This window comes from Euprymna scolopes, chromosome 45 (assembly GCF_053919585.1).
Source record: "Euprymna scolopes isolate OS-2025 chromosome 45, ASM5391958v1, whole genome shotgun sequence".
In the NCBI taxonomy this organism is placed as follows: Eukaryota; Metazoa; Mollusca; class Cephalopoda; order Sepiida; family Sepiolidae; genus Euprymna; species Euprymna scolopes.
Genome location: NC_136526.1, coordinates 66,491,957 through 66,507,247, shown reverse-complemented (window position 1 = coordinate 66,507,247; position 15,291 = coordinate 66,491,957). Strand labels below are relative to the sequence as shown.

Genomic DNA, 15,291 nt, shown 5'->3' with positions numbered 1-15,291 from the left:
CGTATGCTGACGACACCACGCTCTATAACAGACACGACAGGAAAACAAATAAACACATATCTAAAGAAATGGCAAAAACACTAGAGGAAGACCTCTGATCCATAGTGGAATGGGGACAAAAATGGATGGTCACCTTCAATGCTGCCAAGACTAAACTTGTTTCCTTCAATAATTACAAGAAACCTTCCCTACCACCAATAGCAATGGCCAATGACTCTTTATCTGAAAGTACATCTTTTAAACTCCTCGGCCTAACATTCACAGGAAACAAGAGTTGGAACAACTACACTGAGAACATTGCCAGGACCGCTGCGAAGAAGGTAGGTTCTCTCTACCGTGCTAGAAAACTATTAATGCCTGAAAGTATCCTATACCTCTATAAGGCCACCATTCGCCCATGTATGGAATATTGTTGTCATATTTGGGCTGGTGCATCTGCCACTAGTCTCTCGCTCCTAGACAATGTTCAAAAGAGAGTCGCCAATCTGATAGGTCCTGAACTGTCAGCTAAACATCAGCCTCTGTCACATCGACGAAATGTTGCATCCCTCTGCCTGTTCTACAAGTACTTTAACGGTGAATGCTCTGACAAACTGCAAGCACTTGTGCCTCCTCGACGTAAATACCCCTGACAAACAGCTAAATCTCACCCCTTCACAGTAGAGATCCCTAGATGCAAGAGAGCCTTCTACTCCAGTAGCTCCTTCCCCAGAACCGCTAAACTTTGGAATTCCCTTCTGGGTCCCTGCTTTCCCGACTGTACTGACATGCTGAAGTTCAAGTGCAACGTGAACCGACATCTTGCTGCCCAACTCCCTACATAGTACCCCTGATGCTTATGTCCCTGATAGTAGCTCCCTACAACAAAATGGCAATGTGCCTTGTTTGGGGTGAAAATGTAATAAAAAAAAAAAATGTAGCAAGAACACAGAAAGGCAAGATATATTGCAAAAATTATTTGTAGAACTCCTAGTTAGTACAAATAATAATAACTAGCAGGGAGACCCGATGTTGCCCGGGATTGAATGATAATCAACAAATGTTTTACACTCCCATATTTCTTTTTTTTTTGTCATCAAAATTGGTGAAATCGCCCAGTTTTCAATCAAATCAATTGATTGCCTACAGTTGATTTTATATGCCTGGTTTTTCGGCTTGTGCGGTGATAATGTCTTGAATTTAAGTTTAAAACGAAAAATTCAAGTATCATAGTACAACTGTGCTTCAAACAGAAACATTCATTTCAAACGAGCCTCTGTCATATCAAAGAACCTACTGTTGATTTTATATGCCGGGCCTTTCGGCTTGTGTTGTAATAAAACTCCTCAAATACATTTGTCATGTTAGGCTGTGTAAGGTGTTAACTTTGGTCAAAATTGATTCTTCTTTCTTTCATTGGATTATTTTAAGCTTTTTTTTTTTTTTTACAAAGGAGTAACCACTTATCAAGGCCTGGAGGCCACTTGAGGATAAGGGTTGTCGTAGTAATCGTTAGTAGTGGATATTTGGTAAATTGGATCACTTAAGATGATGGCTCATCAAGAACTTGTTGGACTTGAAGACGACCATATTGTAGTCAGTTTGGAAAGCAGGAAAATAGAAGAAAGTTTCACAGGTGTGCAGATCTAAGGAAAGAAACTTTGTTCATGGAATCCATGTTTAGGTTTAGGCAGAGATAAATGCTTTTTCCGAGATCCAATGTTGATGTTGATTGTTTCTATATCGTATCTCACGACATCTTTATTTCGGAGTTAGGGGTGACTAGCGGATCGTCTCTCAGATGCCAGCTCTTCCATACAGGATGTCATTTGGAATTCACCCATCTTCCATTCGGTGGACATGGCCCAACCTTTCACTTTTCATTGTGTAGTCAAGTTCACCCCCAAACAAGGCATATCATCACTTGGACGTAAGGTGGTATTATTTGGGAGCATGTCTAGAGGAGATGAACTAGATGTTGGTTTACATTACATTTAAACTTCTGCAAGTCAGGGAAACAAGGAGCAGGAAGGGAATTCCAAAATCTAGCTGTCGAGGGAAGAAACTTTCAGCCATTTAGGGACCTCAACAGTGAAGGGGTGAGATTTTGTTGCTAAGCGGATTTGTCGGGGATATGTTCGTCGAGGGGACACAAGTGCAATGAGTTCAAAATATTTTTTAAAACAGGTACAGACAGGGATGCAAGATTGCAGCGATGATTTTTTTTTGTTGTTGTTTGATTACAATGCAGCGACTTGCAGCGTTTTGAATTTTTTGCATCGGCTTATCTCGGCTGCTTACGTAAGCATGCTGGAAGATGCCAACACGAAGATGCTAGAAATTGGGTTGTATTCTGGATAAGTACTTCAAGACAGATACTACACTTTGTTCCTAGAGTCCCTTTATGCTGGCGAGGGCAGACTTAGATACAAAGTCAGTTTTTAATGTGGGTTAAATCCAGCTCCTCAAAAAGTGGAACTCTGGATTGAGACAAAAATTGTCTCAGTCTTTCACTGTTCGACAACCGAACAGATACTACACTTTGTGGCGTCTACCGTTCGAAATGTCGGTAAAACAAGAAACACGTTTGGTAAATTTTTACGATGTGCCCCAGCGTATTATAAGCACCCCAGCCTCCCCATGTTAAGAATGGCTCTCGGAATAAACACCCCCAACCTCGAAAGCCGGTCTTAACATGGGGAGATGGTGTGTGGGAGGGTATTCCGAAAGCTGTTCTTAACATGGGTGGTTGGGGGTGTTTATACTACGCTGGGGCAGGTCGTAAAGAGATTAAGAGAATTACAAATAATAATTTGAAATGAACACAAATAAAAATTATACTTACTTTTTTTGCTTTCAGATAATTTAAAAACTACTGATAATAATAATTATATAATAATTTTACTCAAACCACGTTCTTATGAAGGGGCGACCATGTTGGAAGTTTTTATGCAGAGCTAGCATCCCCAAAAATATGCTTAATTTTTTTTTTTTTTTTAACTTAAAAAAAATTAGTTTTGATTAGACGAAAATAAGATATTGAATATTAATTAGTTTATCATTTTTAAAAATCAAATTTGGTAATTTGAAGGAATGTTGTTTATTTATTAAAAATATAAACAAGATACGAAACGAAAAATGTGGCTAGATTTGAGCTACCCTCATTTTGAAATCAGCGCGAATTGTTTGGTCATCGCGTGAAAAAAAAGAAAGACGACTTGAGAAGGTTTCCATTATTTTTACCGTTTTCGACCAGCAATCAATCACCATCAACGTGAAAAATGGCAGATGAGAAGGTAAATATGACCAATATTTTTAGTAACGGATCACAATTGATTTATTTCGACCATTTTGTAGCGATGTTTTATCGCTGGACGTGTTTAAAGACGATACGAACTTTTAAAGAATTAAAACATTTTAGAAAAAACCAAAAGAAGGAAACGACGAATGGCGTCAAGTTTTCTTTTATCAAAAATATAAACTTTTGTTTTTGTTAATTTTTTAAAATATCGAATTTAGAAAACAAAAATCGGTGCTTGTGCACTTGTGTTACCGTGCTATATTTAAAAAAAAAAATAGTATTTTCAAGTTAAATAAAGTTTAACGATCTCGTTTTTTTAGTATTAAATTGTTAGGTGAAAGTACAAAATCGTTACAAAATATCCTCCTCTCCGCATGTTAAGAATGGCTTTCTAAATAATGCTTTTATTTCAGCATGGTTCAATAAATACACAAGTACCAAAATGAGTTTGCTTTGGCGCGATTTGTGACCCATGGACATGTCGATGCATTGCAAAAAAAAAAAAAAAATGGTTCATATTTAGAATTCGACCTAATTTAAAAAAAAAAATGTAAATTTTTATGATGTATTCCAAAAATCGCTTAAATTGATCAAGTACTTTATTTTTGAAACTAACAAAATCAAATTCCTTACTTTAATAGGAAATATAGCCATTACAAGGCTTATTTTGATCTCGATAGTTCGAACTGAGTTGCTTCCCCCTTATTTTATTATACATGACCGATCAAAAAATTACGGCTCCCTTTGTAATAAAATTTGATCAATTTACGTGATTTTTGGAATATGTAACAGGTACGTACATTATAAAGACTTTTCTACATGTATCTTTTTTTTTTAATTAAGTCGAATTCTAAATAAGAATCCCCCCTATAACTATTATACCGTGTTGAAATTATTTAGAAAGCCATTCTTATCATAGAGAGGGGGCGGGTGTCTTGTAATTCTTCTGTGCTTTCACCTAACAATTTAATAAAAGATATGGTAAAAACTTGAAAATACTATTAATTTAATTTTAGGATCATGTTTTTACTGTCGTATTTATTCAAAAGTAATTCTGAAACCTTTAAACTGCCGAATTTAAAATATTTGGTTTCAATTGAAGTTTAAAAATCAAATAGGTACTTCTGCATTTATCGACCCGCGATTTCCACGAAGTTTCTTGGGTGTGCCCGGGCCCGGCAGATGACGGGAAGGATCGGAAACGACCGGGCGAGTCTTATTACAAAAAACGCACGTGTTAAGAATGGCGACGACCACTGAAATTCATGACATTGGAAAAGAAATATCTTTATATCCAGGAAAAGTATTTGTCGACCGTTTTCGGTTCTTCCCGTCACCTGCCGGGGGCACACCCGAGTAACTTCGTGGAAATACATTACTATCTCATTGATTACTGTACTTCATGCTTTGATAAGTGACCCCCATGTAAAAAAAAAAAAAAATCGCGGGTTCATAAATGTGTATATTCGTCACCTCTTCATTTTTTAAACCTCTCCTTTTATCTCTTCGCCTAATCAAAAAGGATTTCCCCATCCTCCGACAAAGGACAGAAAAGATACTACACGTCGATCTTAGCTCGAAGGCCAAGAAAATGTATTTTTTGTTCAAGTTTCACAAAAAAAAGTCCATTAAAAATTAAAAATACTGGTAGAAAGCCACCCAGTAAATACCACAGTAGAAATTTATTGGGTAGGCAGTATTTTTTTTTTTTTGATTTTCGATTTTTGAGCAATTATCGAAACTCCCCAAATGAATCTCGTGTCGACCATTATGTTCTTGTTCTAACTTAAGCATATGGCACTACTTGTGTTTTGAAGTATATAAACGCTTTAAAATAAGTTAAACCACAAAAAAACTGATCCAGGTAAGTAGAAGAGTATCTTGCCTTTGGTAACATTTATTTCTTACACACACACACACACACACACACACACACACATATATATATATATATATACTTTATTTAATTTTCATCCCAAACAAGGCACATTGCCACTTTGATGTAGGGCTACTATCGGGGACATAAGTTGCAGGGATACTATGTAGGAAGTTGATGTCTGTTCATATTACACTTGAACTTCTGCATATCAGTACAGTTAGGGAAGCAGGAACCCGGAAAGAAGTTCCAAAGTCTAACAGTTCTAGAGAAGAAGCTATTAGTGTAGAATGCCTTCTTACATCTAGGGATCTCTACTGTGTAGGGGTGGGATTTCGCTGCTTGTCGGGTTTGTCGAGGGGGTACGAGTGCTTGCAGTTCGTCAGAGCATCTGCCATTAAAATACTTGTAAAACAGGCAGAGGGATGCAACATTTCGTCAATGGGACAGAGGCTGAAGCTTAGATGACAGTTTGGGACCTATCAGGTTGACAACTCTTTTGAACTCTGTCCAGGAGGAATTAGAGACTAGTAGCAGATGCACCAGCCCAAATGTGATCGCAGTACTCCATACATGGGTGAATGGTGACCTTGTAGAGAACAGGATACTTTCAGACATAAGTAACTTTTTAGCACGAATATATATTTACTTTTATCGCTACATGCGCCAAAGAATATATCAATGTTGCAGGCGTGTCTTGCATCGGATTCATAAACGTTCAACAGGCGCCGGTGAATGTTGGTCATTTCAAATATTTTTGCTTGGAGAAATTCATTGATGCATCTCTGGGTCTGACGCACATTCATGACGGGTTGCTTTCTTAGAGTCTCACATCGTCAATATCTGCAACAGAGAGATGACACTTTCAGGTCATTTCAATCATCAAACCAATGCAAATTTGCAGTCCCCTCTGATCCATTTTGAGTGGAATAAAAAAAAATAGTAGGCATTACTTTTGGAACATCCCTTGTAAAATCTGGAATAATGCTTTACATGGGATCCTGTTCCAATGCACAAAAAAAAAAACTGAAAAAAACAATCTAGTGATGGGGTGATTCCGATATAATTACTGATTCCGATTCTTTTTAAATTTCTAAATATAGAAGTCGGATTACCACACAAAAAAAACCTACGAAATATTAATTTATTATTATGGATTATTATCTTCATCTGTTTAGTTGTTGCTTCACGATGTTTCGACCAACTATTCCTCTGGCCTTCGTCAGGTGGTAACCACGACGGGACAGGAACACCGAATCTCCTAACAGCCTCCTCAGCAATTACTGCCTTCCATAAAAACATGGAAACTAGGATCACATTTCACTTCTGATGCCACAAAAAGTCCTGCTTTTTTTTTTTTTTCTGATTTTGATGAATCGTTCCAACACTAGCAAATATCTATGTGACCAGCATGAGGTCCCAAAGGTAACTACCTGTCATGGGTTATGAATGCTCTTTATGCCAGTCATTTCGAAGCCTATTGTTTCTCATCAGAAGAGGAAGCGGGGGTTGCTAGGTCACAAGATGATAAAGATGCGACGTCTAGCAATAGTCATAGGGGATCTTGTATAGGGGGTTAGGGTTAGGGTGTATACATTGGAGGGAGAAGAGAGGGTGTTCAGGGGGCTATTAGATAATTATTGTACTTTAAATATATTAGGGACTTTAGTAGAATTGGGCGATATCAAAAAGTCTCCATCAATAAAATAAGAAAATGACAATATAAAAAAATATACTTTTACTGCTTTCTGATTACAATATGGCTGTCTTCAAGTTCAATGTAAACAAGTTCTTGATGAGCCATCCCCATAAATCCAATTTACCCAATTCCCACTATTAACGATTACTACACTATTTTCCTATTGACTACTGTACACTCATTAACCCTTATCCTCGAGTGGCTTCTGGGCCTTGATAAGTAGTGACTCCTTTGTAAAAAAAGAAAAAGAAAAAACTCCTTCCAGATGTGAGAAACGCGTACCTTTTGCTTGTTTTTGCCTTATGATGATGCGGTCGACATATCGTACCAATATGATTTGGATGAGATTACTTTCATACGATTCTGTTCTTGCAGTAAAATACACAACCAACCCTAATCCTTTTAGCCTGTCAAGCCATAACTAAGATGGAGGCAGCGATGGGGTGGGTGGGGGGGGGTCTTTCAAGTTTCTACTTTCTTAGTTCACATCTTTTTCGTTCTATGCTTCGATTGAAGTTGGCAACGTTGCAATGGAGATCAGAAGATGCTTAATTGTTAACGATTGTAAAAAAAATTGCTTTTTTTTTTCTTTTTTAAAAAATAATCTTCTTTAAGATTAATTTGGGCAAACGTAACTATTGACGGCATGAAATAAAAAAAATGATAAAAAAATGATCCGAAACATTTTTTTTTTCTTGTTTTTGCTGTTTATCAACTCATTGTGTGATGTCACACCTATGCTTGGACTGTGTTCGTTAAAGTTCAAACCTCTGTCGGGCCCCCACACCATCTGGCACCGTCGAAAAGGAACAAACCAAAAAAATAAATCTGACTTGGCTTGTTTTAGCAAAAGACATTTATTACCGTTACTTTTCAAACAATGCCTGCTTCTTGTTTTTTTGTTTTTTTTAACGGGTTTAAATACCCTATATATTAAGTTTCATGTCTGTAGACCAAAAACTGATAAAGGAGTTTGGTAGGAAATTTTTTTAAACAAATATATATATATATATATATATATAATATATACACATACGCATGCATGAATATATGTCGAAATATTTTAGTGTTTACCTTTTAATGCAAATATTACGCAAGTATAAATCATGTAAAATATCTGATGGTCCTCTATTTATCGTAGAGGGGGTCTATGTTTTTAATGGCATCCGTTCATGTGTCCATTAGTCCGGATGATTGCCAACTAACTATCCATTAGTTTTTCCTGAAATTTTGCCACAAATTGTATTTTATTAAATAGATGTGCACAGTAAAAAAATAATTTTCTGCAAAAATTCCAGTTGCGCTACAGAGGCTCAAGAGGTCAAAAATTCTCCAAAATGGCCAAAAATTACGTTTTTTCCCCCATAACTTTTTATCCATCCATCTGAAACTTGCTTAAAATGTGGAGTCCATTTTTCTTAATATAAATCCAGTATGAGTGACCCTGGCAAAATTCTGGTTTATGTCTCCGGGGACTTTTAGTGCTAATAAAACATGCCTTTTTCGAGCTCATTTCATGCTACTCAAGAACTTGATATTTATGTCAATATAGTGGTTTTACATGGTGCTGAATTCAAATATACATTTCTTAAGACATGAAATTGCATCGTTTGTCCATTTTCACTGGGATTTGGCATTCCCAAGAGCTTAAAAGGGGGTCACAAATGCCCCAAAATTGCAAAAAATAACACTTTTTACCCCATAACTTTTGCTCCATCCATTAAATTTTTCTGAAACTTGGTGAAAATGTGAAGGCAACGTTGGCTGTACACACTTCTCACATTCATCATTTCTTCACTATTTTTTGTGGTGTCATCTCACATGCAGCACCAGAGGGGGACACGCATGCATGGCTTGTATTTTTCTAACTCTTTATTTCGTTTGCAATGAGATAACCAAAATCCTGCCATCTCAACACCAGTCTCTTGCTGCCACCATAGGGCCACACGTCCACCTCGCCTAGATCAATCTTCTCTTTCTCTCTTCACCACATGCTGACATTAGCTAACCATTTCTTGCCTTCAACTTTAAACATCCATCTTTTCCGGCACCGACTTTGACCTTGCGGAGTATTTTTTCTTTTTCTATTGACACAAGCCTGCACACACTTCCTAATTTGCATATGTGCTTTTTAACGGCTGCTACTACTAAAACTTTCGCCAGCTATCCATCCCTAGTCTGCACGTCGGTGCCGCATGGACACAGTGTCCTGTACATCGCTCTACCTGTGCAGGTTGTTCCTTGTTTTGGTAAGTTTTGCTCGGGCCCGGTTGAATGTTATCCACTCTTTCTGTGGGGGTTCAGACCCTGCTGGGAGATCTTCTTTCGGTGTCGGAAGAAACTTGTTTTTGATTCATTTATTCCACCAACACAAGCGGACGGATGCTGGTATTGTTCATCTAAAGCGTGTTTTTAGTGGCAAAGCTCTTACAGGATTGTCGCTGCAGCACCTCCCTATATTCAAATAGGGGATGACAATTGCTGTTGCTTCGCTTGTCACGTTCTGCCTTCACTAACGCCTCTTGACAGATCTGTGATGAAGCGATTCGGGACATCCTGCAGACGGATGGCAGATTGGTTGATTTCAGGTTGACAATAAGCATCCTGCATGCCTTTTGGAGCTTGACGTTGACCATCGTAGCATTAGCAGACGTAACAGACCTTCCCGTGATGTTTTTGTTAATCTTTTGAGATACTCTTATCCCCGAATGGCTTCCGGGCCTTGATAAGTGGTGACCTCCATTTAAAAAAAAAAAAAGATATCAATTGCTACACTGCACTTATCTCTGCAAAAAATTTTTTTTGAGACGATGATTGACAATTTCTATCATTCAGACTTGTTCTCATCTTAAATGTTAAACTGTTATTGTGATGGATAAAGACCAATCTATATCTGTGAATTGGTGACATTTCATGCTACTAAGAAAAAACTACTTGCCTTTAACAATTAAAACAAACTTTTCCAACGACTAATTGCCATAGCTAATAGCACTTTCAGAGTCCAACACTCAAACATTTTGGCCTAACATTAACATGTAGCATGACTTGGAACAAATGCATAGAAGGCATTGCCAAAGCTGCTGCAAATAAGATGGCTTCCCTCTACTGGGCTAGAAAACTTATCTCACCTGTCAGTATCCTATCTCTCTACAAAGGTGCTATTTGCTCATGTGTGGAATATTGTTGTCACGTCTGGACTGGTGCACCAATCATTGGTTTCTCCCACTTAGACATAAAAAAAACAAAACCTCTAAGCTAATAGATCCCACAGTGTCTATTAAACTCAGCCCATAGTTGGAATATTGCATTCCTATGTTTTAGAAATACTTTAATGGAATGTGTTTTGATAGACTTGATGTATTTGTGCCTTCTCATACCCCTAATTAACCTGACAATCCAAAAAATTCAACCTCTTCACTGTAGAGATCCCCTGATGCAGGGATGATTTCTACTCTTAATAGCTTTTTTCCTCTGCTTGAATTCCTTCCATGTTTCTCTAACTGTACCAAGATGCAGAAAGTTAAATGTAATGTGAACAAACATCTCGCTACAAAATTTCCTGTTTAACATGCCCCTATATATCTGGTCCTCAATTCTCTATAACCCCTTACGTTTCAGTGGCAATGTACCTTATTTGGGATGTATTGATGTTTCTGTTCAGTCTCGAAAGACAAAGGATACTCCCTGTAGGGGCAACTGTGCATATAATTATGTGGCAAGGGTTACCACATTCCTCCTGAATCGGCACTGCTTGAGTCCAGTGGCAAGGAGAAGTCCAGGACAACTGGAAACAATGCCAAGATAATCAGAGAGAACATACATTACATAGAAGTCCCAAATAGTCACCCATCTGGTACTGGCCAGGCTCATCATTGCTTAACTTTGGTGATCTGACGGGAACCGGTGTGTCAAACGTGATTATGCCGTATGCATTGAGGCGTATAAAAGTGTAAAAAAAGGGGATGGGGGTTCAAAATTCATTATGGATAATCGAGTTCAACAAAATGCAGCTGAAGGGTGTTATATGGCATACATCCTAGGCAGGTTGAACCTGTTTGTCCCGAAGAAGGAAAGTGTCAAAGAAAATATTAAATTCACAGGTAGTCCACGTTTGGCTGTGATCTAAAAGATGAGCGTTAGATCAACCGAAACGATCAGTAGTTGGGAAAATCGTTAGCATAACTTGTGTAGAGTTGTGTTCTCTGTGTATAAAAGAACCTCTTTGTGTTGGGGTTACTTTTATAATTAACACTCCATCGTCTAATTTCCTTTCGGGTTCATTTTTCTTCATCTTTGTCACATGTTGGCTAGACATCGAGATCACAGGACTTTTTTTTTTTTTTTTACACAGGCATCACCGCATTATCAAGGCCAAGAGGCCACTCAAGGATAAGGGTTAAAGAGTGTACAGTAGAAATTGGACTATAGTAATCATTAGTAATGGAAATTCGGTAAATTTGATAACTTATATGGAACGGCTCATCAAGAGCTTATTTACGTTAGACTTGAAGACAACCATATTGTAGTCAGCAGGAAAACAGAAGACAATTCCACAGGCGTGCAGTTCTAAGAAAGAAGATTTGTTCATGGAATCTACGTTTAGGTTTAGGCACAGATAAAGAGTGTGGGGAATTATTGATAGTGTTTTCAACTAGACGGGTGTTTCTTGTGAAAGTTTGGTGAGGGGGGACCATAGACTGAAGCTCAGTCGAACACTTTCCATGAAAATAACGATGCATCAGAGATAAACTCGCAACATCTCTTTTGTGAGATAGAGGTTGCAGGGAAGAGAAAAGGACATCTCCTACGAGTCTATTTTGAACTCCATCAAGGCAGGACAAGCCCTTTCTAGCAGCTCCTGCCCAGATGTGGCGCTACATTGTAAGTGAAACAGTCACATTTGCGAGTGTTTTTTTTTCAAAGTGGCGACTAGAAATAATAAAACCCTCATCTGTTGGCGATTGTATTTCTTTCACTGACAATCTTCCAAAGCTCGCTACTGAGTGAAAAATATATTTTCAATTTTATATATATATATGTATATATATATATATATATATAAAACGAACAAAGTTAAATTATTTAAACAATAAAAATTTAATAGAACAATATAGTCTTTTTTCTTTTTTTTTTTTTGTGAAGGCTGTTTAAAAAAATACCTGAAGAAATTTATACGTTCAAGTATCAACATAAATTTATTGTATGTTTAGAATTACTCATTTAAAAAAAAACACACAGAAAGATCTTTATGGTGTACATACAGAACCAACATGTCATATTCTAAAAATCATGTGGGTTTGGCTAGTAAACGAAAATATTTAGTTGTCAAAGGTCAACTAAAGATAAGTTTGTCCGTAGAGCCGTGGATCAAAGAGGCCTGATTCAGTTAATCGACTGATCACATCTACCTTTCATCCTCAACTGTATTATTCAATTTGATTCTTTAAAAAAAAATCCAAACCTTCCCAATTAGATGCTAGAAGATGGCTAGGAAAATAACTAATGCCAAGGAATAATATTTTTCTGAAAATAACGTCTCTTTCTGTCGTAAAAAAATGTTAAAAAAAATGAATGTTCCCACTTTTGCTGAAATTTCTTTCTACGAGCAGTACATTCTAAGAGCCATGTTGTCAACAAATATAAATAACTAACGGGGAGGCATCTGGCTTCGCCTTACTGTAAAATACACTTAAATATATTTTAATTTGTCCAGATTTTGTATATATTATTATAGAATCGTGATTTTAGATTTAAAAAAAGTATTTGGGTGCCATCAGTTAGAATTGAAACCGAAATTAAAACTGTAGTATTTAAAGCTGGTGATGTTACCACTGTACTAATGTGACACACATATGAACTGATTAAAAATAAACTAAGATGAATGTACAAAATATATAACGTCTTTTATAGTGATGGGACGATTCCAATGTTTTTCCCGGTTTTTTATAAATCTTTAAATATTTAACTATAGAGTTATTTTCTCCCAATCTATATATCTATAAAAGTGAACGTGTCTGTCCACATTTCCCTACGCAATAACTCTGTCAATTTTAAGTCTACTGACTCGAAATTTGATATGCAGGGTATTGAAATTTGGGAAAATCTTTGTAATCCGTTTTCAGCCAGAAATTTGGCTGTTAAGGGGTCATAATAGGAGTCAAAGTTTGAAAAATTTTTTAATTTGACGGCTTTTTTTTTTTTTTTCTCTTTTTTTTTTTCGCTCAACATACGGCTCCAAACACCTGGGCAACACCGGGCTGAACTGCTAGTTATCTAAAAAAAAAAAAAAAAAAAAAAAAGAAAAGAAAGCATATGTAGATATTTTCTCAGACATAAACTTGTGCTACCAGATCAGACTGTCTGAAGATATTGGCTTCCTGAGATGAAATGCGCCTAACATTGATGCTTTTTTTAATTTTTTTTTTTTACTTCCTTTTCTTATGTTCTGCAAAACCAAAAACCAAAACAAAAAAAAAACAAAAAAACTTTTCCCCCTTTTCCCTTCTTCCCATTTCCCCTTTCCCTTTTCTATCTCCCCCACTTCCTGACTTGTTTCCTAACTTAAAATGTGCCAAACATTAATACTGTAACACTTTTCCCTATCCCATTGCAAAACTCATTCATGTTCTGCAGGGCAGGGAACAAAAACAATAAAATCCAATGCAAAACCAAACACTACAAACTCGGAATTGCAGATACAAAAATCTTAAAGAATAAAAACCTTCTACAAAATAACTGAAAGCAACATGAATATTTCCAAAATAAATGGATTCGGCATTAAATAACCCGAATAAGGTTGATATACCATAAAACAACCAAACGACGAAGCCATTCAAACAAAAATACATTTGTTGGGGATGATCTATAGATTTTAGTTTAACTGGTATTTTAAAATATTTTTATCGTTACTTATCAGCATGGGAAGATTTTTTTTTTAAATATTTTTATCGTTACTTATCAGCATGGGAAGATTTTTTTTAAAAATATTTTTATCGTTACTTATCAGCATGGGAAGATTTTTTTTTTAAATATTTTTATCGTTACTTATCAGCATGGGAAGATTTTTTTTAAAAATATTTTTATCATTACTTATCAGCATGGGAAGATTTTTTTAAAAAATATTTTTATCGTTACTTATCAGCATGGGAAGATTTTTTTTTAAAATATTGTTTTATCATTACTTATCAGCATGGGAAGATTTTTTTTTAAAATATTTTTATCGTTACTTATCAGCATGGGAAGATTTTTTTTTAAAATATTGTTTTATCATTACTTATCAGCATGGGAAGATTTTTTTTAAAAATATTTTTATCGTTACTTATCAGCATGGGAAGATTTTTTTAAAAAATATTTTTATCGTTACTTATCAGCATGGGAAGATTTTTTTTAAAAATATTTTTATCGTTACTTATCAGCATGGGAAGATTTTTTTTTAAAATATTTTTATCGTTACTTATCAGCATGGGAAGATTTTTTTTAAAAATATTTTTATCGTTACTTATCAGCATGGGAAGATTTTTTTTAAAAATATTTTTATCGTTACTTATCAGCATGGGAAGATTTTTTTTAAAAATATTTTTATCGTTACTTATCAGCATGGGAAGATTTTTTTTTAAAATATTTTTATCGTTACTTATCAGCATGGGAAGATTTTTTTTTTAAATATTTTTATCGTTACTTATCAGCATGGGAAGATTTTTTTTTTTAAATATTGTTTTATCATTACTTATCAGCATGGGAAGATTTTTTTTTAAAATATTTTTTATCGTTACTTATCAGCATGGGAAGATTTTTTTTTAAAATATTGTTTTATCATTACTTATCAGCATGGGAAGATTTTTTTTAAAAATATTTTTATCGTTACTTATCAGCATGGGAAGATTTTTTTTTTAAATATTGTTTTATCATTACTTATCAGCATGGGAAGATTTTTTTTAAAAATATTTTTATCGTTACTTATCAGCATGGGAAGATTTTTTTTAAAAATATTTTTATCATTACTTATCAGCATGGGAAGATTTTTTTTAAAAATATTTTTATCGTTACTTATCAGCATGGGAAGATTTTTTTTTAAAATATTTTTATCATTACTTATCAGCATGGGAAGATTTTTTTTTAAAATATTGTTTTATCATTACTTATCAGCATGGGAAGATTTTTTTTTTAAATATTGTTTTATCATTACTTATCAGCATGGGAAGATTTTTTTTAAAAATATTGTTTTATCATTACTTATCAGCATGGGAAGATTTTTTTTTTAAATATTTTTATCGTTACTTATCAGCATGGGAAGATTTTTTTTTAAAATATTTTTTATCGTTACTTATCAGCATGGGAATATTTTTTTTTTAAATATTTTTATCGTTACTTATCAGCATGGGAAGATTTTTTTTAAAAATATTGTTTTATCATTACTTATCAGCATGGGAAGATTTT

At 35.3% G+C, this 15,291-nt stretch overlaps 2 protein-coding genes across 2 annotated transcripts in view; one reads left to right on the top strand and one right to left on the bottom strand.

The window, feature by feature from the left end:
* The window catches only part of LOC145269865 (tRNA (uracil-5-)-methyltransferase homolog A-like), a 79,736-nt gene extending 76,794 nt beyond the window's left edge, over positions 1-2,942 (bottom strand). Inside the window, exon 1 of the mRNA XM_080125595.1 lies at positions 2,825-2,942. The gene's annotated coding sequence lies outside the window, so the exon portion shown is untranslated. The remainder of the gene's footprint in view (positions 1-2,824) is intronic.
* A 186-nt stretch (positions 2,943-3,128) lies between these two features.
* LOC145269866 (ran-specific GTPase-activating protein-like) overlaps positions 3,129-15,291 on the top strand; it is a 38,408-nt gene continuing 26,245 nt past the window's right edge. Inside the window, exon 1 of the mRNA XM_080125596.1 lies at positions 3,129-3,275. Within this exon, the coding sequence (XP_079981722.1) occupies positions 3,261-3,275 (15 nt within the window). The 5' untranslated portion in view covers positions 3,129-3,260. The remainder of the gene's footprint in view (positions 3,276-15,291) is intronic.